The 27,471-nt window shown below is 47.1% G+C and overlaps 1 protein-coding gene across 1 annotated transcript in view; it reads right to left on the reverse strand.

Annotated features, from left to right (window-relative positions):
* The window catches only part of IGFBP7 (insulin like growth factor binding protein 7), a 68,484-nt gene extending 41,722 nt beyond the window's left edge, over positions 1-26,762 (reverse strand). Inside the window, exons 1-2 of the mRNA XM_043545162.1 lie at positions 26,306-26,762; positions 14,993-15,130 (exon numbers count right to left, since the gene is read on the reverse strand). Of these exons, the coding sequence (XP_043401097.1) occupies positions 14,993-15,130; positions 26,306-26,720 (553 nt within the window). The 5' untranslated portion in view covers positions 26,721-26,762. The remainder of the gene's footprint in view (positions 1-14,992; positions 15,131-26,305) is intronic.
* Between the last annotated feature and the right edge of the window lie 709 nt (positions 26,763-27,471).

Below are 27,471 nucleotides of genomic sequence, written 5' to 3' on the forward strand. Positions count from 1 at the left end.
GAATATATGTGCACAAATAAGATGACCACCCTCTTTCCAAATGCTTTTGTTGCTCTGCGCATACTTCTAACACTTCCTGTAACAGTTGCCAGTGGAGAACGCAGCTTCTCCAAGCTGAAGTTAATAAAAACACGTCTATGCTCCACAATGACACAGGAGAGGCTGGTCGGCCTTGCAACCATCTCAATAGAGCATGAGCTGGCCCAGACTGTGGATCTTCAGCAGGAAGCAGTTAAAATATTTGCAACCAAGAAGGCACGGAAAGTACCACTTTGATTATTCAAACGGATAAAAATGCCAGTGTTTACTGTGCAGACAAGAAAAGTTACATTTGCTGTTCAGGCATCTGAAAGTTAAGTGTTACTTAAAATTTTTGAACAAGGCATTTTAAGTTGTTAGTTCTCCTTTATTGGGGTAGGTAGCAGAGCAGTACCATGAGAGGAGCAGAACAGGAAGGCGGCAGAAATGAGACCTTTCAAAATTTTGGCCCAAGTGAGGGGGCATGGGGGCATCATTTGAGCTCCCCACCTCAGGTGCCAAAATGTTGTGGGCCAGCCCTGAGTGCAATTTATGCACGTACATTACAATCTTGTGGTGAATATCACAAAAGACATCAGCAGCACTTTAGGGCTCAGAACATGAGACAGTGGGATTTAGGTGGTTCATAACCATGGTGCAAGCACTCTACACAAGGGGAACGTTTTTCCTCTCTGAAGATCTTAACAACCCAATCTATGAGAACCTTCTATTCCCACATTATATTTCTGTTCTGTCCAAAATTCCCATTGATTTGGGTGCACAAGAATTGCAGCCTTGAGTCCATATTTCACACACATTGCAGAGCTCCAGATACATTTACCCTTTCTGTACACATCATGAATCTCTGTGCTTTATTATCACGTCTAGGGAAAAACTACCACCGCTGTCAGGCCTAACCAAGCCTTCACAGTATATTGTACAACAGCGGCCACCAACCAGTAGATCGCAGCCTCCGGCTGCTAAAAGTCCGGCGGGGCTAAGGCAGGCTCCTTGCCTGCCCTGGCTCTGCGCCGCTCCCAGAAGTGGCCAGCACGTCCGTGTAGCCCCAGGAGAGTTGGGGAACAGGGGATCTCCGTGGGCGGCTCCTGCCTGCCCCCCACCCTAGCTCCCGTTAGCCAGGAATGGGGAACTGCAGCCAAAGGGAGCTGCGGGGGTGGTGCCTGCAGGGAGGGTTCTATTGCTGGTTCTGCCACTGACCTACCATGTGACTTAAGGTAAGTCACTTACTCTCTTTCTCGTCCAGCTCCTCAAAGGTATTTAGGCTCCTAGTTTCCACTGATTTTAATGAAAGTTAGGAGCTTTAGAGGACATGGGCCTAGGGGTTCAAAAAGAACTAGATAAGTTCATGGAGAATAGGTCCATCAATGGCTATTAGCCAGGATGGGCAGACATGGTGTTTTTAGCCTCTGATTGCTAGAAGCTGGGAATGGGCAACAGGGGATGGATCACTTGATGATTATCTGTTCTGGTCATTCCCTCTGGGGCACCTGGCATTGGCCACTGTCGGAAGACAGGATACTGGGCTAGATAGACCTTTGGTCTGACCCAGTATGGCTGTTCTTATGTTCCTGTCCTACCCTTCATCTGGTCTTATCTATTTATACTGAATTCTTTGACTCTTACTCTCTAGGACAGTAAGCGTCTGTACAGAGACTAGCATAATGAGGCCCCATTTTTGTCTGGCCTTTAGGCATGGATAATCCACATGTAGTTTACACTGCACTTTCAAACTGATGGGCTGATGTGCAGGACTCACAGTGAAGTCAGTGGGAGGTCACCTAGCAGAGGGCTTGCAGTAATAGGCCTCATGTTTTGTGTGCTCTTCCCCAGAGTCTGTTGCACCCTATGGAGCACACAGAATGTGAAGTCTGCAGCGCAGGTTGGCTACCTCAGCAGAGTAATTTGTAGTATTAGTAGTCAGTGCTATTTTTGCTCTATAGATCAGTGTAATATTGTTGTCTTTAATAGAACAAGAAATGCCTGCTGTTTATAGGCTATAGCCTAATTCCATGAAGCTGTGTGACTTAAGTGGAACATTTCCATCCTGTCACATTTAGCTAGTATCCTTCTCACTAAACGCTATACAGTCCCACTATGCTAGCTACTCCCAGGCCAATGCTGCAAGCTTGGCCCTTAGATAGAGTTTCTGCCTCATTCTAACCTCAGGAGGGTGGGACATGCCACCCTCCCACAGAAATGACAGTGGGTAACTCAGGTCCATCAGGGCCATGCTGCAGCAATGATTCAAACCCCACTGGCAGACCATAACCACGATGCCCCTTCTTCGTGGGGTGAGGGTTTCTGCAGAGTAGGGGGAGAATTATGAAAAGGTCAGCATTTATGTACCCTCTAAACTCCTGTGGGGCTTGGAGCGGGAAGGGGGTAAGATGCTCTGGTCAATGGCCTCTGCCTGACCCCAAACCCTGGCCTGCTTGCTATGGAGGAGCTTCTGCAGGGCATGAGGGGTGATACAGATTCAAGATGCTTGTGTATGTAAAGACTTGCAAATACTTTTCTCAGGAAGCTGAAGGTTTGCAGATGAAGGTCAACGATTGTACTTAATTTTGCTACCACACAGTCCGTACATTGTATGAACCACCAGACAGAACTACACTTTGTTAGCAGCCAGATACAATTTACTAGGCAGCCCTTCTCTGTCTCTGACAGCCCTTTTGTGAAAGAGGCCTAAACCTGTAAAGAATTTGGGAAGCCTGCAATTTCAGGGTTGAAAACGTGGAAGCAAGGCATGAGATCTGAGCGCATTTATTCATGGTAAAGTGAGCATGGTTTCAGAAGTCCATCCTGATTAGAATCATTGCTCAATAATCTATGATTAGGCAGGAGTCTCAGACAACCTTTTGCCCAACAAAGGATTAGAGAAATTCTTGAACACAGCACAGTCTTCCCAGGGATGGCAATAACAAAGCACTGGGGGAATTAGCTGAAGTAAACTAGAGTTGTTTTTCATTCCATAATAACCATTTTTTATTCAGATTTTGAGAAAAAATGTTACAAATAACATGGCATTTTGTTAGTCGAGGTCCATAAGCACTCTGCGTGCACTAAAGAATGGCCATTTCTCTGGGCTCTCGGAGTCATCATGCTGACAAGTGAACTAGAAACATACCAAACTCTGAACAGCCAAGTAATATATTAAACAGCTTCTCTAATAAGATTTGAGCAAAGTAACCATAAAAACTGTAAGTGTACCAAGTGTCAATGAACCAAAACACTGCAAAAATAACTGAATGCCTTTAAGGTGAAATAAGAATTTAAAAAAAAACCAGTGGAAAAACACAACGCAATAGACCAGCAAATGTGTATCTGCATGATTTTAGCATTTGAAACAATGTTTGGAGCAAAATCATAATCCACTGAAGGTCTGAAAACTCGGTGATAATTTACAAATAGACATTTCAAGGCTGTTTGATAGAACACGACAGCCCATGTTGCACGATATTAAATCAGAGCTTCAAGCTGTTACTAAAGTAATACAGCAACATGTGCTTGAAAATGTTATAAAGAAAAAAAAAATTACTTCATATATCCAGAAGACAATGAATGTAAATGTAAATAAATGAAACCAGAATAATGCCCCTCTGTGGAAAAATGGATTTAAGGTCCTATGTATCCAGCCAGCACCAGAGTTCAGATTCTTCATGCAGGTATGTATAACAAAAAATGAGTCATAATTGCAACTGGGCATGGAAGAATAAATAAGCAAAACTACCAAAGAGACACACGGGGGTGGGGGGGGGAGGGCTTCATAGAACAGGTGGGGAGCAGTATGATTTGACATGTGGGTCAAACTTTTAAATTTAGGCATACATGAGCAAGTATATGTGCCTAATTTCTGCATGTGAATACTGGAAGTGTGCACACAAATCAATTCTATTTGTATACATATGGCCAGCTAGATATCTGGCTAGCTGCCTATGCTAATTTGTGTGCCCATGAGGGTCAAGATTTTCAAAAACTGGAGCCTAAAGTTGGGCACCTAAGTCCATATTTAAGTAGCTAAAGAAGTAGACTGATTTTCTGAAGCACCAAGCACCCAGCAGCTTCCCTGGGGGACTCCCACCCCCCATGATTTCTCACCTTTCGACAGACCACTTCCCTTTTTTTAAGCATTATGCTAACCTACCCATCATCTGTGTATTGGTATTTATTATATGTTTCTCACTATGGCATCAGATCACCTAGGCTCAATTCCCAATGGGAGGTAATGCACAAGGATTTTTGTCATGTTTTGATACATGCCAAACATCAAAGAGGAGCATGTGTCCCTCCCTGCTATTAATGAGACTCTGCATTAATAAACTGAAACTGAAACTGGTCCTCCCCAAAATGAGTCCCTGAGTTATTGGCATCCTTTCATCTACGAGAGACGGTGGGAACTGCAGCCTATGATGTAGATGGTTTGCAATGTCTCATATGACTGAATAGTCCAATCTGAGATTTGCATGATCTTTAGCAGTTATTGAAAATGTACATATCCTGGTTGGGAGCTCCTTGCTTCCTACAGGCTCTTTTCTCTTCAGGCTGTAGAAGCCAGCTCCTGTCATGGAATTTGATACCCTGATGGAGACAATGGTGCCACTTGTTACAATCATTTGCCAAGATTTCCCATTGGTCAGGATCAATTCCAAATTCCTTCATATCTCGCTTGTGTGTGTCTTTATAGTGAAACTTGGGACATCCTGTTGTTCTTGTTCCCTCTGATAGCTCTCTGAATAGCATGTCCTTGAGTATGCATCCATCTTCCACCTACTCAGATGGCCCAGCCAGCACAGTTGTCTTTGCTTGAGCAGGGCTGTCACACTTGGTAAATTTGCCCTTTGAAGAACCTCTGCATTGGTGACTTTATCTTGTCATTTGGTGTTGAAAAAAGAAAAGTGCAGACAGCAAAACTGACCATTGTACATCACCTTTGTGGACCTAACCAAAGCATTCGACACAATCAGCAGAGCAGGTCTATTTGCAATACTAGAAAAGACTCAATGCCCACCAACCCTGTTAAGTCTTACACATTCATTTCACAACAACATGAGAGCAACTGTCCAGTTTGACGGGTCCACTTCGGACAGCTTTGAGATGAAAAGCGTAGTGAAGCAAGGATGTGTTCTTGCCCCTACACTCTCTAGAATCTTCTTCTTGGTACTCTTGAACTATGCATTTAAGGACATGAAAGATGGAGTTATCTCCGCACAAGATCAGATGGGAAACTCTTCAGCCTGTCACGACTTAAGTCAAAGACCAAAATCAAAAAGGTTCTCATCAGGGAACTTCTATTCGCTGACGCTGCTGCCCTCATAGCCCATGATGAAGATCTACTACAAGAACTTATGGACCGCCTTTCAAGTGCTTGTCAGGCATTGCTCTCACCATCAGCATTAAGAAAACGGTTGTTTTCAATCACCTTAAATGCAAACCAGCTAGAAGTAGTCCAAAAGTTCAGTTATTTAGGTTCTACATTGACCACCAATCTCTCACTGGAAAGGCTGCCCCCACATTTAGCAGACTAACTCAGAGCATGGAACAACTCAAAGCTTACCATCAAGACCAAAATGCTAGTGTTCCAAGCTTGCGTCCTCAGCATTCTCATGTATGGTGGGGAAACATGGACAACTTATGCTTATCAGGAGAAAAGGTTAAAGAGTTTCCATCTACACTGTTTACGCCACATGCTCAACACCAAATAGTCCACTGAAGCACTGTTTTTATTAATATGTGTATGGCGATAGTGCCTAGGAGTCCTAGTCATGGGCCAGGACCCCACTGTGCCAGGTGCTGTACATACACAGAACAAAATGACAGTCCCAGCCACTGTTCCCTCTAAGCTGTGCGCATGCACAGATCCTAAACCCCGCACACATGGCAAAACACCGCACGCACAAAAATTTGCACAGAAGCACAAAAATTTGTACAGAAGAAATTTTTTGCGCACATGGCCTGTCAAAAATTAGAGGGAACATTGGTCCCAGCCCCAAGGAGCTTACAATCTCCACCTTTGCTCCATCAGTAGAGCTCTAGTTAATAACCATAGGAGATCTGTACACATAGGTAGAATACTGTCTCATGTCCCTTCCTAATATTTTTTGAAAAGTAAAGATCTGAGACTGTGAAGCAGCAGGCTTTGGGGCATTCAGGCCCCCTTACCCCAATACACTCAGGATCAGGCCCTAATCTTTTCTTTTTAGCTAGGAGGTGAAAAAGAACAGTCCTAACATGGGAAAAAACTACTGTATTTTTAATCGTCTAGAATTGGGAAAAATGACTAAAGTAATTTTTTTTTAATTAAAAGAGCATGCATCCGGAATGAGAGCCTCTTGCAAGATTCAGTCCAATAAGAACAAAGCCATCTAGAGTTTTAAAGATTAATCAATGCTGGAATTTAGCACAGACATGCCAAGAGAACACTAGCAGGTGCTGTAGTGATGAACAAAAGCCTACATTCCATAGGGACCTTCCCTAGGAATCTCAGCTTGTGCTTTGCACAGGAGTGGATTAAAAAAAAAATCCTTAGCATAGCATTGTCTATGGCTAAATTCAGATGGAATGCTCCAGCAATTATATATTTATGTAGCTCTTATTTATCTTTAAACTGACCTACAGGAACTTGAAAAGTTTATCTTTGTTTCATTCCAGAGCTAGCACTAAGAAATGTGGAAGTGAAGCACTTTGTACCAGCAAAAGAGAAAAAAAAAAGGCTGACTGGAGTGAAGGGGCTAGGCATTGAAGGGAGTTTCAATCCCATGGTATATAGTTCATTTTAACATTAGCCCAGTGAGCCAAGATCCCCTGCTAACCAGTGCATGCATTTATTAAGGTCTGGCTGTGAGCTCAGCATTGAACACACAAACATAAAAGAAACCAGCCTGCCCCCAGGACTATGAACTGGGCCAAAGAGTTCACACATCTATGTGTTATGTGGGCTGCATCCAAAACATATATACTACATGTATGGCCCTGAGGATGTCACATGGGCCACAGCTGTACACTGATTGGGCCGCAAGCAGCCTGTGGGTTGAGAACCACTGGTCTAGCCAATGTACTGTGTAGAAGTAACTTACTGCACTTCTTGCTTTTGTTAGAGCTTCTTTCCCCATCCTGGTTTCACACTACATTTTTCTTTCCTTTAATAGATCATGGTGCACCTTTCCCAGAGTTGCCATCAGTGTCTGTTTTCTCCATGCTCTCTTTCTCCCTTCACCTCCTTGTATCTCCCATTCTTTTCCCTCTCTGCGTTCTCTACCTCTTCCCCTATATGGTCTCCTTTCTTCTCCCCATTCTCCCTGCCGCTTCTCTCTCACATTGTTCTCTATTACCTAACTTACCCCATCACTCTCTCCCCCTTGTTTACCTCCATCGACCCCCAAAACAAACCTACTAGCCAAAGACCACTATGAAAAGTAGGGGGGCAACAGCAGGAGAGAACCCAGCCACACCCTCCTTGAACTGCTGAGAGAGAGGATGGTGCTGGGATTCTTGGTAGGGTGCTGTCCCTGGAATCTGTTTGGGGAATCCATCTTTAGCATCAACCTCTAGCTAGTACTTGAGATGGCTGGTAAATCCCAAGCCTCCCTCCCTATTTCCCTGGGGCTCCTGGGAGAATATGAAGGAAAAATATGGAGAAGTGAGGCAGGAAGATTTGAAGGAGTGACATGAGGATCAGGAAATAACGAAAGCCTAGATGCCTAGGGGAAGAGGTGTGCAGGGCTTTGAGGGGAGGACGGCTGTGCTACATGAATGAATGACCTCCTGCCCAACAGCAATGGTACTCTATTCCTGCGAGGACTTCCAAAGATCTCCACTAGTCCCTTCATCCCATGAGACCCTGTACTGCAGAAACCTACCTCCTCCTTGCTGTCTACACCAGTTCTGTCCTGGTATGGATAACAATGATTAGCCTTGCTCAGAGCAAACAGAATTCCAGTGATGAGGAGTATGGGGAAGCAGTTGTGTGCGGATGCATGGTGTCACAAGCATGCTAGGACACTGCAACACCAAGATTTCCTGTGTAGGCATGGCCTGAGGATGCAAAGTGCCAAAAGCATATAATCTTTACTGCAGGGGCAGGTCATACTTCCTCTGCAGCTCCCTTAGCCTGTATCTACCTGGAATAGCAAAGCACAACTTTCATGCCTTGAGAAAGCACAGCAGAATGCTTCCTTTAGCTCAGAATGTAGGCTGCTTTTATTTACCCATGACCTACTTGATTTTAATCCTCACATTAAATCATAGAGTATCAGGGTTGGAAGGGACCTCAGGAGGTCATCTAGTCCAACCCCCTGCTCAAAGCAGGACCAACCCCCAACTAAATCATCCCAGCCAGGGCTTTGTCAAGCCTGACCTTAAAAACCTCTAAGGAAGGAGATTCTACCACCTCCCTAGGTAACGCATTCCAGAACTTCACCACCCTCCTAGTGAAAAAGTTTTTCCTAATATCCAACCTAAACCTCCCTCACTGCAACTTGAGACCATTCCTCCTTGTTCTGTTATCTGCTACCACTGAGAACAGTCTAGATCCATCCTCTTTGAAACCCTCTTTCAGGTAGTTGAAAGCAGCTATCAAATCCCCCCTCATTCTTCTCTTCTGCAGACTAAATAATCCCAGTTCCCTCAGCCTCTCCTCATAGATCATGTGCTCCAGCCCCCTAATCATTTTTGTTGCTCTTCGCTGGACTCTTTCCAATTTTTCCATGGACTCTTTCCAATTTTTCCACATCCTTCTTGCAGTGTGGGGCCCAAAACTGGACACAGTACTCCAGATGAGGCCTCACCAATGCCGAATAGAGGGGATTGATCACATCCCTCAATCTGCTTGCAATGCTCCTACTTATACAGCCCAAAATACCATTAGCCTTCTTGGCAACAAGGGCAGACTGTTGACTCATATCCAGCTTCTCATCCACTGTAACCCCTAGGTCCTTTTCTGCAGAACTGCTGCCGAGCCGCTCGGTCCCTAGATTGTAGCGGTGCATGGGATTCTTCCATCTTAAATGCAGGATTCTGCACTTGTCCTTGCTTAACCTCATCAGATTTCTTTTGGCCCAATCCTCTAATTTGTCTAGGGCCCTCTGTATACTATCCTTACCTTCCAGCGTATCTACCACTCCTCCCAGTTTAGTGTCATCTGCAAACTTGCTGAGGGTGCAATCCACACCATCCTCCAGATCGCTAATGAAGATATTGAACAAAACCGGCCTCAGGACTGACCCTTGGGGCACTCCGCTTGATACCGGCTTCCAACTAGACATGGAGGCATTGATCACTATCCGTTGAGCCCAATAATCTAGCCAGCTTTCTATCCAGTTTATAGTACATTCATCCAGCCCATACTTTTTTAACTTGCTGGCAAGAATACTGTGGGAGACCGTATCAAAAGCTTTGCTAAAGTCCTGGAATAACACATCCATTGCTTTCCCCTCATCCACAGAGCCAGTTATCTAGTCATAGAAGGTAATTAGGTTAGTCAGGCATGACTTGCCCTTGGTGAATCCATGCTGACTGTTCCTGATCACTTTCCTCTCCTCTAAGTGCTTCAGAATTGATTCCTTGAGGACCTGCTCCATGATTTTTCCAGGGACTGAAGTGAGGCTGACTGGCCTGTAGTTCCCTGGATCCTCCTTCTTCCCTTTTTTAAAGATGGGCACTACATTAGCCTTTTTCCAGTCATCCAGGACCTCCTGCGATCACCATGAGTTTATCATCACTGTGCTGCCCGGTGCAGTAGTGTGGGAGCTGACCTTGTTCATGAAGAGAGAGGCAAAAAAAGCATTGAGTACATTAGCTTTTTCCACATCCTCTGTCAGTAGGTTGCCTTCCTCATTCAGTAAGAGGCCCACACTTTCCTTGACCTTCTTGTTGCTAACATACTTGAAGAAACCATTCTGTCTGTTCTCTTACCCCAGGAAAGGCATGTTTTCTACAGAAGAAAGAAGTTTGCTTTTCTATGTATGGATAATCTACATGTAGGAGCCCTGATTCTCATCTCACTGACATAAATCAGGTGTGATTCTGTTCAGGCTGCACAGCTGTAAAACCACAGCCAGCCAGATCAGAATCAAACCCTGTATGAGACGGAAACAGCTGTTTAGCTATATTATTGAACTGTGTCCCCTTCACAGGCCCTACATATTTCCCCTTCATAAAGAAAAATAAATGCAACCTCTGTTTAAATATTTACAAGTGACAAAATGCAATAGCTCTGAAGTCATTTTCTTTATTAGTCACATCCTTCTTAGTTATTCAGTTTCTGGGCTGAATCCTGCAAGGTGCTGTGCATCTGCTGTGAGGGGCTGAGCCCTGGGAGCTCCCAGAGACAAGAAATAACCTCAATGGGAGCAGCAGCACAGGGGCTCAGACACTGTTGTCTTTCAGAAGAAAGATGTGGAGAGATTTTAAAAAGCTCCCTGCTATTTAATGCTTTTTGGAAGCACAGGTACACCTTCTATCTGCTAGCCAGCTAGGGTGGAATTCAGGACTTATTAAAGGGCTCAGATGGGGCCCAAGGACATTGTGTTAGCACTGTACACTCATACTGACGTGGTTACCTGGTATTTTCATTAGTCCAAAATCATAGGAATGGAGAACTGAATTTATCAGCATAATGCTCTAGTTTTGCTTCTCATCATGAGCAAGTCCTCTGAAATTGCAGCACTCACATTCTGAATGCAAACGATTATTGTGCTTTGAGTCAAAAAGGGCACATTACTTGATAAAAATGTTTTAAAGGATGACAAGAGCAGAGGTCCCAAAGGATTACATATTTCTAGCTGGGTGTTTGGCAAGCATAAATTGGTAAAAAGTCTCTCTGTAACCAAATGAACCCCTGAGATGTTATCCTTTTTATCTTTCTCCACAGTATTCATAGTTTATTAGAAAACTGCACATGTTCATTAATGGCAAAACAGCATATTTCTTCTGATGACTGAAAAGAGTTGGTGTGTGTTACTCCAGATTTATTTTAAAAAGTCAGTGCTTAGTTTTACTAGCTCTTCTGTCTTTGGGAGAAAGAGTTTTAAATATAATTAAAGACATATAATGAAAAAAATGCCTTCCCTTCCCTGCTCAAGTCCAAAACCTCACACTTTATTCCTATCACAATCTCATTAATTAGTTGTTTGCTTGGCTTTTATAGCACAAGACCAGAATATCAGAAGTACTCAGCCCCCACAACCGGCGTCAGATTGTCATAAAAGTTCAGCTCCCATTCTACTCAAAGGGAGCTGCTGAGCCCCTTTGGAAAAATGGCCCATAATGTCAGGGTCAATGTACATGGCACAGATTGAGGCAACTCCTTTATACAGAGCGCAAATGTCTTGCAACTCCCCACAAAGCACCAAAGGTTTGTGTGGTCCCACTGACTTTAAGAGGACTCCTGGTGTGACTGATGCAATCAGGCTTTGGCCCTCCCTGAGCAATGATTTACTGGCGGCTAGGGATGGTTAGTCCCCGTTTCAATGAAACAACCCAGCAGTTCTCAAACTGTGGGTCGTGACCCCATTTTAATGGGGTCGTCCGGACTGGCTTAGACTTGCCGGGGCCTGGGTCCAAAGCCCAAGCCCCACCATTGGGGCCAAAGCTGAAGCCCGAGGGCTTCAACCCTGGGCACTGGGGCTCAGATTACAGGCCCCTTGCCTGGGACTAAAGCCCTTGAGCTTTGACTTTAGCGCCCCCTCTTCTCCCCCCACACACCTGGGGGCAGGGCTTGGGCAGGCTAAGGCTTTGGTCCTCCCTCCTGGGGTTGTACAGTAATTTTTGTTGTCAGAAGGGAGTCACGGTGTGATGAAGTTTGAGAACCCCTGAAATAACCAATGGAAGAGCTGTCATGGTATCTGATGGGAAAGAGAGAAGGGCCCACCTTTTTGATAGCAAGTATGTTTGCATGGTGCCATCCATCTCAGAGTGAAAACAGCTCCATAAGAGAAATTATGAAAAAGAGTAAAAGCTATTAGTGTTTTCTGACTGTTTATTAGCTGGGAACTGGACTCTGCTCTGTCTCACTGCGTGTTATACCAGCCTAACTCAGTGTTACCTGACCCCAAGTGCATTGATAAGAAGGAATTACTGCTGCCTGCCTAGTTCATGTAATTTCAAAGCATGGGGCGGAGGCGAGCATTTATTTTGCCCCAAAATGTGCTCATGGCTGGGGAGGACTAATACTATGCAGTGGTATGACAGTATATTCTTACTGTATATTAGAGAGCAGGAATTAGGGCATGATCCTGCACCTATTAAAATAAATGAGAAAACTCCCACGGAACTGGTCCTTCATTGGATGTTTGCACTTCTGCCCCATCACAGTTTCAGTCTACGGCTGCTACCACGCACAGATTGGAATAGCAGGGAGACAGCAGAAGCATGGAGAAGAGGAGAGACACAGCATAGGGATATCACAGTATCAATTGCAAGATGTCTCAGAGTGCAGCGACAGCAAACACAGCTCTGGCTATGCTATTCTATTCAGCCAAGCAGCGAGTGACTTTGAAGCATGGCACACAAAGCGTTATTCTGATGAAGCAAGAGCAGTGTTGAATCCTGGATGGCTAGGCTAGTGAGTGATTTTAGATTATCTTTGTGAATGATGACTCACTGGGCTGTCATTAGCATTAATACCTAGTGGGGTTCTGTCACACAGCTGTGCGTGGACTTCAATTCTGCCATGTCTTTGAGGGACATTCTTGTTCCTCACAAACATTTCCAGTTTCATTTGACTTAAAAACAGGAAACTTCAGTCTCTCTGGAAATACATTTTCTACACAACGTAGGTACTTTAGCACAAAGACTACAACTCATCAGACAACTACTGGACATTGTTGCACTACAAACCTCAGATTACAGCATTTTAGAAAACAAGCAACACAGAGACATAATCCCAAGTACAAGGTCAGGGAAAATTATACAGACTCAAGTGTTGATGCTTTCCTTTTGTTGTCCAAGAAGTAAGAAATGTCAAAGTCCTCCCCAGTTGTTGGAGAGTATCTCACTGTAAGCAAAAGCTTCAGTTATAGCTGCAATACACACAACACCGATGAATATGGAAAGCTCAACTGGGCATGTATTTTGTCAACTTTGTCAACTAGCATTTTAATGAACTTTTATTCCCTTAGAAATAAATCCACAGTGAAAATATGTGCATCTTAAAAACTGTTTTGCATGTTAAATCTTATGTAACCCTCTCAATAATAAGATCTTTGTTTCCAAGCTATTTTACCAGGTCTGCAAATAATCTCTTGTGAAATCCTGCCTAAGTATTCAAGTGGCATTGCCCACGCACTTCAAGCACTGAATATTCTGATAGATTCTATTGTGTAAATTGATCTTTATCACAAAAAAGATCCAGCCATGTAGCAAAAATGGAAGTGCATTTGTGAAATTTTCTTCTGCTGTGGTTATAAAGGGTACTCAGCATCTCCACATACAAGGAGTATTCAAAGGCAAAGATGCAAGAAATTTAAACAGTATTTGCTTGGGCATGTTTGGGGAAGTAATTTAATCTTCTTACCACGCTTGTGCTGTTTTGAGTAAAGTAAAGGCTGACCCTGCATCAACCAGTATGGCAAGCAGACGGGAATACACGCCCTTTAAATGCCCACTGGGGAGCACAAAACACAAACCCTGTTAAATACAAGCAGGGTCCCGAATCCTGCCACCATTAGCACATATGGTTAGTTCCTCCTCCCCCAGTGCCGGAGGAAAAATGGGGTGTGGTGTGGAAGTAGAGTAGATGAGGGTGAGCTTCCTCATCCTGGAGGCTAAGTATGGTGCACAGCGGGTATTTTATTTAAACTCTATTGGCCCTGCCCACTGGCAGGGGTAACAGAAGATGGGCACCTGAGTGACTACTGCTGGCACTTGCTCTGGTGGCATCGCTTTCTCTCACACATCTCCCCGCAAGACCTAGTTTTTACCCAACGCAGGTGGACATTCGCTCAGAATGTATCATTTTTTCTAAATGAGTGTTTAGCAACACAGGGGTCTCCTACTGCATCTGCTGCTCTTCCAGTCCCTTCACCTCTATCTCTACCTCAGATTAAAACTCTTCCTTCTCACTTTATGGCTCTACAGAGCTTTTCCCAGCTTACATCTCCACCTTTGCCTTCCCTTGCCCTTGTGCCTACACTTCCTCCTCTAATGCCACTAGTTTAGTTTTTAAATGCTATGCAGATTTAAACAAAATAGGAAAAAATAAATCCCAAATTCCATTTAAAAATAAAATCAATCAACATCTACTGCAGTAAACATGTTTCAGAGTGGTAGCCGTGTTAGTCTGTATCAGCAAAAAGAACGAGGAGTACTTGTGGCACCTTAGAGACTAACAAACTTATTTGAACATAAGCTTTCATGGGTTAAAACCCACTTCATCGGATGCAGTGGAAAATACAGTAGGAAGATAGATATACACAGAGAACATGAAAAAATAGGTGTTGCCATACCCACTATAATGAGAGTGATCAGTTAAGGTGAGCTATTATCAGAAAGGCTCCTGCTGATAATAGCTCACCTTAAGTGATCACTCTCGTTATAGTGGGTATGGCAACACCCATTTTTTCATGTTCTCTGTGTATATATATATTTTCCTACTGTATTTTCCACTGCATGCATCCAATGAAGTGGGTTTTAGCCCACAAAAGCATATGTTCAAATAAATTTGTTAGTCTCTAAGGTGCCACAAGTACTTCTCGTTCTTTTTGTAGTAAACATGTTTTTCTGGACTGCTACTCTCTGAGATTTCCAAAAAGTTTTCACATGCTGACAGCTTTATGAAATATGTGGCATGACTACAACGTTTCAGTAAATGAACAAACAAGCAGAAGCAGTGAGACACAATAGTGTTCAGTCTGCCATAATGAAGATGCCTGAACTTTTGCACCACTCCTTCCTGTGGAAAATATACACAGCAACAAGTGCTTAGAAGGGTTTAGAAGTTGTCATACAAATAATTTACCATAAAAGGAGTGTGTCTGGCCTAGTTCCTTAGCTGCACAGGGTCTCCCATCCAGCTTTACAAGAATACTGGGATATTGGAAAGGCAAAGATTTTGCCCTTTGGTGACCCCCAATCACCATTACATCTGGTCTTCTCTCTGCCATTTGAAAAAGAATCAACATCAAATATATATATTTTAAATCAGGAAGATTACATGTCTCCTTTCTTTAGAGAAATGTGAATAATTTCTACAGGCTTATCAGGACAGGACACACCTCTCTGTTGCTCCTCTTATTATCTCAAAATCACTGTCATGATTGCAACATTGTGAACATTCCACCTACAGCCCCAGTCTCACCAATGCACCTGAGGGCTAGAGAAACATTCCCAGAAGCCTCTATATCAGGCAGCCATGAGCTTAAGCCCATCACAAACACCCTTGGAGAGATGCACATCTTGCCTCCAGGGGGAGACCAGCAATCCTTTCAGCAGAAAGGTCAGCCTACTGAGGAAGCACCAAGGAATGGCTATCGCAGCACCACAGTTGAATGGACAACAAACTCTCCTCTCATCATCCATGACGACTAATAACAGCCATTCGTTCTGTCCCCATTATTGCAATGTAAATGAAAACCATGTAAAGGCTCCTGCAGAGGCACAGGTAAGGCTCAGTGATCCATCCTCAGACATAGTTTTTAAGCTAAAAGATCATAGAATCATAGAATCATAGAATATCAGGGTTGGAAGGGACCCCAGAAGGTCATCTAGTCCAACCCCCTGCTCGAAGCAGGACCAAGTCCCAGTTAAATCATCCCAGCCAGGGCTTTGTCAAGCCTGACCTTAAAAACCTCTAAGGAAGGAGATTCTACCACCTCCCTAGGTAACGCATTCCAGTGTTTCACCACCCTCTTAGTGAAAAAGTTTTTCCTAATATCCAATCTAAACCTCCCCCATTGCAACTTGAGACCATTACTCCTCGTTCTGTCATCTGCTACCATTGAGAACAGTCTAGAGCCATCCTCTTTGGAACCCCCTTTCAGGTAGTTGAAAGCAGCTATCAAATCCCCCCTCATTCTTCTCTTCTGCAGACTAAACAATCCCAGCTCCCTTAGCCTCTCCTCATAAGTCATGTGCTCTAGACCCCTAATCATTTTTGTTGCCCTTCGCTGGACTCTCTCCAATTTATCCACATCCTTCTTGTAGTGTGGGGCCCAAAACTGGACACAGTACTCCAGATGAGGCCTCACCAGTGTCGAATAGAGGGGAACGATCACGTCCCTCGATCTGCTCGCTATGCCCCTACTTATACATCCCAAAATGCCATTGGCCTTCTTGGCAACAAGGGCACACTGCTGACTCATATCCAGCTTCTCGTCCACTGTCACCCCTAGGTCCTTTTCCGCAGAACTGCTGCCTAGCCATTCGGTCCCTAGTCTGTAGCGGTGCATTGGATTCTTCCATCCTAAGTGCAGGACCCTGCACTTATCCTTATTGAACCTCATCAGATTTCTTTTGGCCCAATCCTCCAATTTGTCTAGGTCCTTCTGTATCCTATCCCTCCCCTCCAGCGTATCTACCACTCCTCCCAGTTTAGTATCATCCGCAAATTTGCTGAGAGTGCAATCCACACCATCCTCCAGATCATTTATGAAGATATTGAACAAAACCGGCCCCAGGACCGACCCCTGGGGCACTCCACTTGACACCGGCTGCCAACTAGACATGGAGCCATTGATCACTACCCGTTGAGCCCGACAATCTAGCCAGCTTTCTACCCACCTTATAGTGCATTCATCCAGCCCATACTTCCTTAACTTGCTGACAAGAATACTGTGGGAGACCGTGTCAAAAGCTTTGCTAAAGTCAAGAAACAATACATCCACTGCTTTCCCTTCATCCACAGAACCAGTAATCTCATCATAAAAGGCGATTAGATTAGTCAGGCATGACCTTCCCTTGGTGAATCCATGCTGACTGTTCCTGATCACTTTCCTCTCATGTAAGTGCTTCAGGATTGATTCTTTGAGGACCTGCTCCATGATTTTTCCAGGGACTGAGGTGAGGCTGACTGGCCTGATCATGCACAACTAGCCATTTAATAACAGCAGCCATGGATGTGTACCAATTTGGGCCACTTCCTTAAGGGTCATCTTTGTCCTTTTATCTCCTGCAGCAGACTGGCCAGCTCCACTGTCTGTGCCAGCTATTGGCCTTTACCTCCTCAGCAACATCAGAGGCCAATAGCTGGCATGAACAGCTCCCCCACTACCTGTAGGCTGTGGTCCTTCTTCAGTTCCTCCCTGGGTGACTGATGTGTGGTCAACCATGTCAGGAGGCTATAGGGACTTTGGGTGACATTCACCCCAGTGCAGAAGCCCCACACAAGGCCTAGGCATCAATTCAGCCCTCTTTTGAGGTATTAAGTGGGACATGATTGGTGTACAAGTCTATGCTGACCCCTGGCAGCAGGGTGAATTTCTCCCTTTCCCAAGCATGTTCAGAGGAGTCCCTCAGCATCTTTCTCAAGTGCCCAATACCCATACTGACAGTCCAGAAACTGGGCACTATCCTGGGGAGGAACGATGCTGTGGAAAGCCTTATGAGAAATGTTCAATTGATGCTGACCAGAGATGAATCTCCCCTTTCCTCCTTCTCCAAGCACAGTAAACAGTTCATGTGGCTGCAGAGTACTGGAGGTCCATAGGGCTCCCATATGACCTCACAGAACATGGTGATCGTAGCTAATAACAAGCTCTGATGGGTGAAATCCTGCATACTCCAAGTGTAATGGAAACAAAGCATGGCTCAGCAGTTAGGGCACTGACTTGAGAGATCCAGGTTCAATTCCCTGCTCTACCACAGGCTTCCTGTGTGTTCTTGGACAAGTCATTTACACCCAGAGCCCCAGTGATAGTTAGGCACCTAAATACCATTGGGGATCTGGGCCTTAATCTCTCCATGCCTCCATTTCCCCATATGTAAAATGGGGATAATAATACAACAGGGGTATTGTGAAGATCGGTACATTAATGTTCATAAGACACTTGGATATGGCAATAGGGGCCATATAAGTTGCTTAGCTGGAACGTTTTCTCGAAATCCCTGGCTGACTATCCAAACCTCACAGACCCACCACATTTAAAGTTCTGGGTGCCTTAGAATTTCTTGTTTAAGATCCTGAGTGAGTGCAGGAGAATATAAACAGTTTACAACCGAGCACAATCACCTGCTGCAACTGCCTGATAAAACTGTAATCTCAACATCATCTTCCAAATCCATTCACTTAAACCAAGTTAACAGCAAGTTCTTCCACAACTGCCAGAGCCAGTTTCACTGTTGCCCTATGACTCCTTTGTACCCACCAAGCAGCCACATAGGCTCCATGTCAACTCCCCCAGCATAGGAGCCCCTTGGCATTACATGGAGAATAGGTCTGTCCTTCCCCACACAGCACCCAGTAGTTCTGTTCATTGTAGCAGGGGTGCAAGGTAGGGTAGTCCTGAGGTACCCTGTCACAGGGTCCCTGCAGGCTTTCTCCCTCTTGAACCTGCGCCCTGTGTTTAGGCTGGTATAATAAAGAATCTTCCATGCCTTCTTGTGCTGGATCACCCAAGTGTCTGTATTTACAGTTTTCAGAATAGCAGCCGTGGTAGTCTGTATCCGCAAAAAGAAAGGGAGTACTTGTGGCACCTTAGAGACTAACAAATTTATTGGAGCATAAGCTTTCGTGAGCTACAGCTCACTTCATCGGATGCATGCAGTGGAAAATATAGTGGGGAGATTTTATATACACAGAGAACGTGAAACAATGCGTGTTACCATACACACTGTAACAAGAGTGATCACGTAAGGTGAGCTATTACCAGCGGGGGAGAGGGGACCTTTTGTAGTGATAATCAAGGTGGGCCATTTCCAGCAATTGACAAGAATGAGTGAGGAACAGTGGGGGGCTGGGGGGGGGGGAAATAAACATGAGGAAATAGTTTTACTTTGTGTAATGACACATCTACTCCCAGTCTTTATTCAAGCCTAAGTTAATTGTATCCAGTTTGCAAATTAATTCCAATTCCTGACAGCAGGATTGTCTGGCTATGTAGACTCCCTCCTCAGGCCCTACACTACCAACACTCCCAGCTATCTTCGAGACACCACTGACTTCCTGAGGAAACTACAAGCCATCGGTGATCTTCCTGAAAACACCATCCTGGCCACTATGGATGTAGAAGCCCTCTACACCAACATTCCACACAAAGATGGATTACAAGCCGTCAGGAACAGTATCCCCGATAATGTCACAGCAAACCTGGTGGCTGAACTTTGTGACTTTGTCCTCACCCATAACTATTTCACATTTGGGGAGAATCAAATACCTTCAAATCAGCGGTACTGCTATGGGTACCCGCATGGCCCCACAGTATGCCAACATTTTTATGGCTGATTTAGAACAACACTTCCTCAGCTCTCGTCCTCTAATGCCCCTACTCTACTTGCGCTACATTGGGTCCAGATGATGAAGATGTCATCATAGAAAAGAAGCCCCTGAGGAATTCCACCATGATTTCAACAATTTCCATCCCACCGTCAACCTCAGCCTTGGCCAGTCCACACAAGAGATCCACTTCCTGGACACTACAGTGCTAATAAGTGATGGTCACAAACACCACCCTATATCAGAAACCTACTGACCGCTATGCTTACCTACATGCCTCCAGCTTTCAGCCAGACCACACCACATGATCCATTGTCTACAGTCAAGCTCTACGATACAACCACATTTGCTCCAACCCCTCAGACAGAGGCAAACACCTACAAGATCTCTATCAAGCATTCTTACAACTACAATACCCCCCTGCTGAAGTGAAGAAACAAATTGACAGAGCCAGAAGAGTACTCAGAAGTCACCTACTACAGGACAGGCCCAACAAAGAAAATAACAGAACGCCACTAGCCATCACCTTCAGCCCCCAACTAAAACCTCTCCAACGCATCATCAAGGATCTACAACCTATCCTGAAGCACAACCCATCACTCTCAGATCTTGGGAGACAGGCCAGTCCTTGCTTACAGACAGCCCCACAACCTGAAGCAAATACTCACCAGCAACCACACACCACACAACAAAAATACTAACCCAAGAACCTACCCTTGTAACAAAGCCCGTTGCCAACTGTGTCCACATATCTATTCAGGGGACACCATCATAGGGCCTAATCACATCAGCCACACTATCAGAGGCTCGTTCACCTGCACATCTACCAATGTGATATATGCCATCATGTGCCAGCAATGCCCCTCTGCCATGTACATTGGTCAAACTGGACAGTCTCTACGTAAAAGAATAAATGGACACATCAGACATCAAGAATTATAACATTCAAAAACCAGTCGTTTTTGGTCACTTGATTACAGACCTAAAAGTAGCAATTCTTCAAGAAAAAAACTTCAAAAACAGACTCCGATGAGAGACTGCTGAATTGGAATTAATTTGCAAACTGGATACAGTTAACTTAGGCTTGAATAAAGACTGGGAGTGGATGTGTCATTACACAAAGTAAAACTATTTCCCCATGTTTATTTCCCGCCCTACTGTTCTTGTCAGCTGCTGGAAATGGCCCACCTTGATTATCACTACAAAAGGTTTTCCCCCCTACTGGTAATAGCTCACCTTACCTGATCACTCTTGTTACAGTGTGTATGGTAACACCCATTGTTTCATGTTCTCTGTGTATATAAAATCTCCCCACTGTATTTTCCACTGCATGCATCCAATGAAGTGAGCTGTAGCGCCCAAAAGCTTATGCTCAAATAAATTTATTAGTCTCTAAGGTGCCACAAGTACTCCTTTTCTTTTTGTGTATTTACAGTGTTCATGCAGTTCCCAGATCCCCCAACAGCTAGTGCCCCCACAGACCCTCCCCAGGGTTTCCTGGCTTTTGAGGCATCCTTCTTTTGTAAAGGAGATGATACTACCTTCCTGTCTCCTCCCAGGCTAGCCTCCTCACTGAGGTTTGCCTAGGACTTTTATAGCCCTCTCATGCCTCAGCCCAGCTGTCAGTACTTAGCTCAGCATGTTCCTCTGAGTCAGCCCTCATTAGGGCATGCAGCTGGGCTCCCTGCTGAATACCTGTGTCTCTACCCCTAGTCTCTTGGCCAGAGAGCAGGCTGCAGCCAGCATTTTGGCTGGGCCTTAAAGGGGTTTACCCCTGCCCTGCCACATACCCCCACAACCCCAATAGAGGTGGCATAAACTGCTGCCCTTGTGCTGGTACTAGGTCTGGGGAATTACTTGCCAGCGCCACCCAAACTCCTACTCTGCAGTGCAGCCCATCCGCCCTCTCCCAAAGGAGAAATGCAATCCCTAGCATAGTGAGATCTGTATGTCTAGCAGTGTGCTTTTGAAAGGCCTGATGGACAGTGAAAGTGTGCCAGGTCCTGTAAGAGATGGCTTAAGGTTCTGTACCCTGTGTATATGGTTAGACTGTAAACTCTTCAAGGAAAGGGATCTAGTCTTTTTGTACAGTTTGTAAAGTACCACTTACAGTGCTATAGAGGTAATATAGAGTACATAGCATAAACATATGGTGCTCATGCTTTACTCTTCTCTTTTAGTTTCAGAAGCTCCAGAAGCACATTCCGTTTCACAGGATGTTCTTGGCTTGAAATGTGGGAAGCAGGAGGAGGAGGCGGGGGATGATGACCCTAACGCACTTTGGGTATGAAAACATCCTTCCAGCAAAATATTAGAGTTTCACATCTGTCCTTGAGATGTGTCTTGAACAGTGTGCCACTCCATTCCTCCCTATCAAAAAACAGTCCAGTGGTTGTAGAACCTGAGGACAGCTTAGAAGCTAGGATTCCTATCAATGGCACTACTGCAGAGATGTTTTTGGTAGCATTTTCTCCAAACAAAAACTTCAGCACTGCACATAATTACATTACTGCTGATTTGGAACACTGTAAAGGGAAAGAGGATATTAAGAGTACTGGCACATGCTTCCAGTGGCTAGTGGGAAAGCCATCTTATTAATTACGTAGGGCTTTAGTTTCTGCAGCTGTTCCTGAGGCCTCTCAAAGCAAACAATAATTTCAGTTAAATGAACCCACTTGTTTAAGCTTTGATTCAAACAAGTTGGGACAGAATGTTTGTGGTTTTGACAGCCTTCTACAGCATCTGCATCTAAATAGCTTGGGTATTTGGAAAGCCCCTGTGTAAGAAAGCCCCAGCTTTTGTGAAACCTGGTGTAGGAATGTTGGGGTCAGGGAAGCAGATGGTGGTAGGTGGTTGGGAGAATTCACTCAAGGCATGAAAAGCCAGGTTAGGTGGTTCCGTGTCAGCCAGAGCCCAACAGAGAACAGCTGATGAAAAGCTCCGGTGGCTTCATTTCTGAGGCTGTGTGTGTTTCTGTGACATGGAAAGCCTTTTCCCATGTTTCTTGCTCCCTATTCAGGAGATTCCATGTGTCTCATAGTGTTCTAAAAACCCACTTAAGGTGGTCTGAGGTCCATTTTGCTTTTTAATTAGTGTCCCAATGAACCAGATTTTCAATTTTTGAGAGACTAGCTTTACACACCTTGGGCATGATTTTAAAAAATGTGCACCAGTGGGTGCTCAGCCCTTCTAAAAGTAAAGTTGGACATCCCAAAATGTAAGCACCCAAAATTACAGGTCATATTTTTAAAATGTTGGCCCTAACATGCAAAATGCTTTACCTTCTTGTTAACAAGTTATATGGCGAAAGCTTTCTGCATTCGAGAATATACCTCAAATTGCTGACATAGGACCAGATCCAAAGTGTGCTGACATGCACCAACTTCAATGGGCTTTGGATAAGACCCATAAGGCATGCTAATTTAGGAAATATCAACTGATGTTTTCAATGCTACAATCGGCTCTTAAGTTACGTGGAATAAGACTGTTTCAAACTACATTTGCAACTATCCTTTTGGCTCTTGCTATATGTAACTATGATTCCAGAATGACTTTCCCTTTTTAAATTGTGTATACTGAAGTGCTCAACACAATTTGTTTTCATGAAATTACCAAGAGAAATTAGACAACATCCACGGAGTACATAATTCATACTACAACATGATTTTTTTTCAATTTTCCCTGCTGATCTTTGGATTTTGATTGGGATAATTAAATCCTTGATATATGATCAACATCAGGTTTCTTAAGCAAACCAACTAAAAAAATTCTTCTGAAACATGTATCAGCAACATTAGGATATGTTCTGCAGTTGATACTATATTACCCAGTTAAATACATATCACATTTAAAAGCAATAAATTCCCTTGAAAAAGGGTTTATTGCTTTAGCTTTCTTTTCTAAGCTTGTAACTAAACTATGAATGATCTGATATTAGCTTTCCACTTAAAATCATTGTAATAATTCAGAAAAATGCTACTTGTAGCGTTCGTTTAGTTGACTTATTTTGATTATTTGCATTCTTCTTGGGATTTCTGGAGATCCTGCTGTAAAATAGGGTAATAATTCATCTAGTTTACATTGACAGTTAGTTGGGGAGAAGGAACAGAAAGGAGATGAGCTAGTTAAATAACTGCAACTTTGTCCCTCCCATTTGCACCTGATACCAGGTGCTACAGAATAGTTTTAGTACAAAAGGTTAGGAAGCAGACAATCAAGATACTGTATTAGATTCTGTACTGTACAGTAACAAAAAGAATGAATGGCTTACTCTTCTCTGAATCTGTGGACTGAGAACAGTCCTCAGATGGAATCGTGAAGGCTACTGAAAAAACAATGAAAACAAAACAAAACCCTGCTAAGAAACTGGAGAGAAGCTGCTTTACCCCGCCAAACTGAGCTTGCTTTGGGGAGCAGCATCCCATTGTTTGTACTGATGGTTGGTTCATTTTAAAAAAATAACTACTATACAGATTGGTAAAGTGTGGGTGGGGGAAGAGATATGAAAATTTATACCCAGGAATGAGTGTAGGGGAAATGAAATCTCTTGGACTCTGGTGTTATACAGGACACTTGAATCCCCATCTTCCTCTGTTTAGGACTTTCATGAATAATTCCCCTCTCCACTACTGTTCCCCTAGCCCACCACCTATGTGCACCCAAGATCTCCAATGTAGAGATTCCGTTGTACACCATCATAGGACAAATTCGCTGACGTCCAGGGGAGGGCACAGGGCATTAATCCAACTCCAAGTAGTGTCTGTCTACTGGCAAAAACAGGGTCCCTTGGGCAGTGCTGCCATTGGTAGTAAAAGCAGAAGCAACGGTGAAGGCAGGTATCTGGTGGGTTTGGGCAGGTTTAGACAACACCTAAGCTCAGTCTAGGCTACTACTGGTGGAGATACAATGGGGGTGAATTGAGTATTCTAATTTTGCCACAGCATACATCTGTGTTAGATTTAGATCTTGTCTGAGAAGATTTTGGGATCTCTCCCACCATTAATCTAACTAATGTACACAAAACCAGAAATCCAGCACTAAGTTAATGCCTGAAGAATATGCACTGAAAACCATCCCAAGATGGAAATGTCCTGGGAAGGCCTGGCACTGATGCATCAATAACACTTGCCCTGCAGTGCAAGCCAGGCTCACCACTACACCAGGTGCCCAAAGATGGGATCCTAGCTGAGCTTTTCAGCTCAGTAAGCTTGCTAGAGATGTTCAGAATATGTCTCCTCAGAATATGCATCTCTCTGCCCCAGGCTGGTCCACAATCCCTGGCAGCCCCTTATGCCCTGGGCAACTTCCTCTCACTGGAACCACTGAGAAACTCAGCCCTTCGTAGCCCCAAACATCAGTCCCATGCCCGTTCCATGACCCTATGCAACTCAGCCCCTAGTGACCCCGCACAGCGTCCCCTGCTCCCACCATGACCCCGCAAAGTGCCCCCTGCCATGACCCTGCACAGCGCCCCTACCATGACACCGCACAGCACCCCCTGCCGTGATCCCGCATAGTGCCCCCTGCCCCCACAATGACCCCGCACAGCAGCCCCTGCCCCCAGGCAACTCAGCTCCGAGCGCCCCCTGCTCCCGCCATGATCCCGCAAAGTGCCCCCTGCCATGACCCCGCACAGTGCCCTCTGCCCCCACCATGACCCCGCACTGCACCCCCTGCCGTGACCCCGCACAGCGCCCCCTGCCGTGCCCCCACCATGACCCCGCCCCGCGCCCCCTGCTAACACCCCGCACAGCGCCCCCTGCCCCCGCAATGACCCCGCACAGCGCCCCCTGCCGTGCCCCCACACAGCGCCCCCTGCCCCCGCAATGACCCCGCACAGCGCCCCCTGCCATGCCCCCACCATGACCCCGCACAGCACCCTCTGCCGTGACCCCACACAGCGCCCCCTGCCCCCACAATGACCCCGCACAGCGCCCCCTGCCGTGACCCCACACAGCGCCCCCCGCCCCCACCATGACCCCGCACAGCGCCCCCTGCCGTGACCCCGCACAGCGCCCCCTGCCGTGACCCCACCATGACCCCGCCCCGCGCCCCCTGCTAACACCCCGCACAGCGCCCCCTGCCCCCGCAATGACCCCGCACAGCGCCCCCTGCCGTGCCCCCGCAATGACCCCGCACAGCGCCCCCTGCCGTGCCCCCACCATGACCCCGCACAGCACCCTCTGCCGTGACCCCACACAGCGCCCCCCGCCCCCACCATGACCCCGCACAGCGCCCCCTGCCATGACCCCGCACAGCGCCCCCTGCCGTGCCCCCACCATGACCCTGCACAGCGCCCCCTGCCGTGACCCCACACAGCGCCCCCTGCCCCCACAATGACCCCACACAGCGCCCCCTGCCGTGACCCCACACAGCGCCCCCCGCCCCCACCATGACCCCGCACAGCGCCCCCTGCCGTGACCCTGCACAGCGCCCCCTGCCGTGACCCCACACAGCGCCCCCCGCCCCCACCATGACCCCGCACAGCGCCCCCTGCCGTGACCCCGCACAGCGCCCCCTGCCGTGACCCCACCATGACCCCGCCCCGCGCCCCCTGCTAACACCCCGCACAGCGCCCCCTGCCCCCGCAATGACCCCGCACAGCGCCCCCTGCCGTGCCCCCACCATGACCCCGCACAGCACCCTCTGCCGTGACCCCACACAGCGCCCCCCGCCCCCACCATGACCCCGCACAGCGCCCCCTGCCATGACCCCGCACAGCGCCCCCTGCCGTGCCCCCACCATGACCCTGCACAGCGCCCCCTGCCGTGACCCCACACAGCGCCCCCTGCCGTGACCCCACACAGCGCCCCCCGCCCCCACCATGACCCCGCACAGCGCCCCCTGCCGTGCCCCCGCCATGACCCCGCCCCGCGCCCCCCGCCCCGGTACCTCAGCCCGCACCTTGCTCGCAGGCCCCCTTGCGGCGCAGGCTGGGCCCGCGCTGGCCGCGGCGCTGGGCGCTGAGGGCGGCGGCGCGCAGGCGGCAGGCGCTGGGGTAGGTGACGCCGTCGCTGCCGCAGACGGGGTAGCGGCTCTTGCAGACGCACAGGGCGGGCGGCCCGGCGCGGCCCGGGCGGGGGGCGCACTCCAGCCCCGCGGCGCAGCGCGCGCCCGCCCCGCACGGCTCGCCCTCGCCGCGCGCGCAGCGCCAGCAGCAGCCGCAGGCGTCCCGCGCGCGGCCCAGCGCGCAGCCCCGCGCGGGCAGCGCCGGGCACAGCGCCGGCAGGCAGGGCCCGCAGGCGGCGCCCGAAGGCTCCTGGCCCGCGGCCGGGCGCGCCCCGAGCAGCAGCAGGCAGGCGCTGAGCAGCCGTAGCATGGCGCGGGACGGGACGGGACTGGAGCCGCCCGGCGGGGGCCGGCCTGGGCCCGCACCACAAACCCCTCCCTCCGCCCGCCGACCCCCCCGCACCCGCACATGGACCGCTCCTCCCTCCCCTAGCCCCACGGGGGACCGCAGGCCCTGCCCCCACCCCCGCAGTGCGCCGCGGGCACAGCCCCCCTGGGGAAATGCTAGTTCATGTCGTGGGAGGCAGGCAGGCAGCGCGGTCCCTGCGGTGAGCCGAGCCCCAGGTAGGGCTTCCCCCCAGCCGCGTCCCCACACGCCGCTCTGGCGTCTCAGCTGGTGTGGGAGACCCCAGGCGCGGGAGGTGATGGCTTTTCTCCGACCAACTTCTGCTGGTGAGCCGGACCCGCGCTGGAGCTGCACAGAGCTCCTCTCCTGCGGAGCTCGGCCTCTGTGTAACGCCAAGGCTTGTCTCTCTCACCAGCAGAGACTGGTCCAGTAAAAGATAATTAACTCCCTCACCTTGTCAGTCTAATGTCCTGGGACCCGCAGGGCTACAACACTGCCAGTGCCTATAGCGGATAAGGAAGGCATTTACATTCATCACAACCCTGCTCAGCTGAATGAGGTAGCCTGCCCCGCTCCCAGGGAAAGATCAGTGTGAGAGCATCACTCGCTGCCTCAGCGTGGGAACAACACAGCAGCTGCGCATAACTCCGGGGTGGTCACCCTCTCTTCATTAAACTTCATTCCCTTCACAACAGAAGCCAGTGGGTGCTTTCCC

This window comes from Chelonia mydas, chromosome 4 (assembly GCF_015237465.2).
Source record: "Chelonia mydas isolate rCheMyd1 chromosome 4, rCheMyd1.pri.v2, whole genome shotgun sequence".
Lineage (NCBI taxonomy): Eukaryota > Metazoa > Chordata > Testudines > Cheloniidae > Chelonia > Chelonia mydas.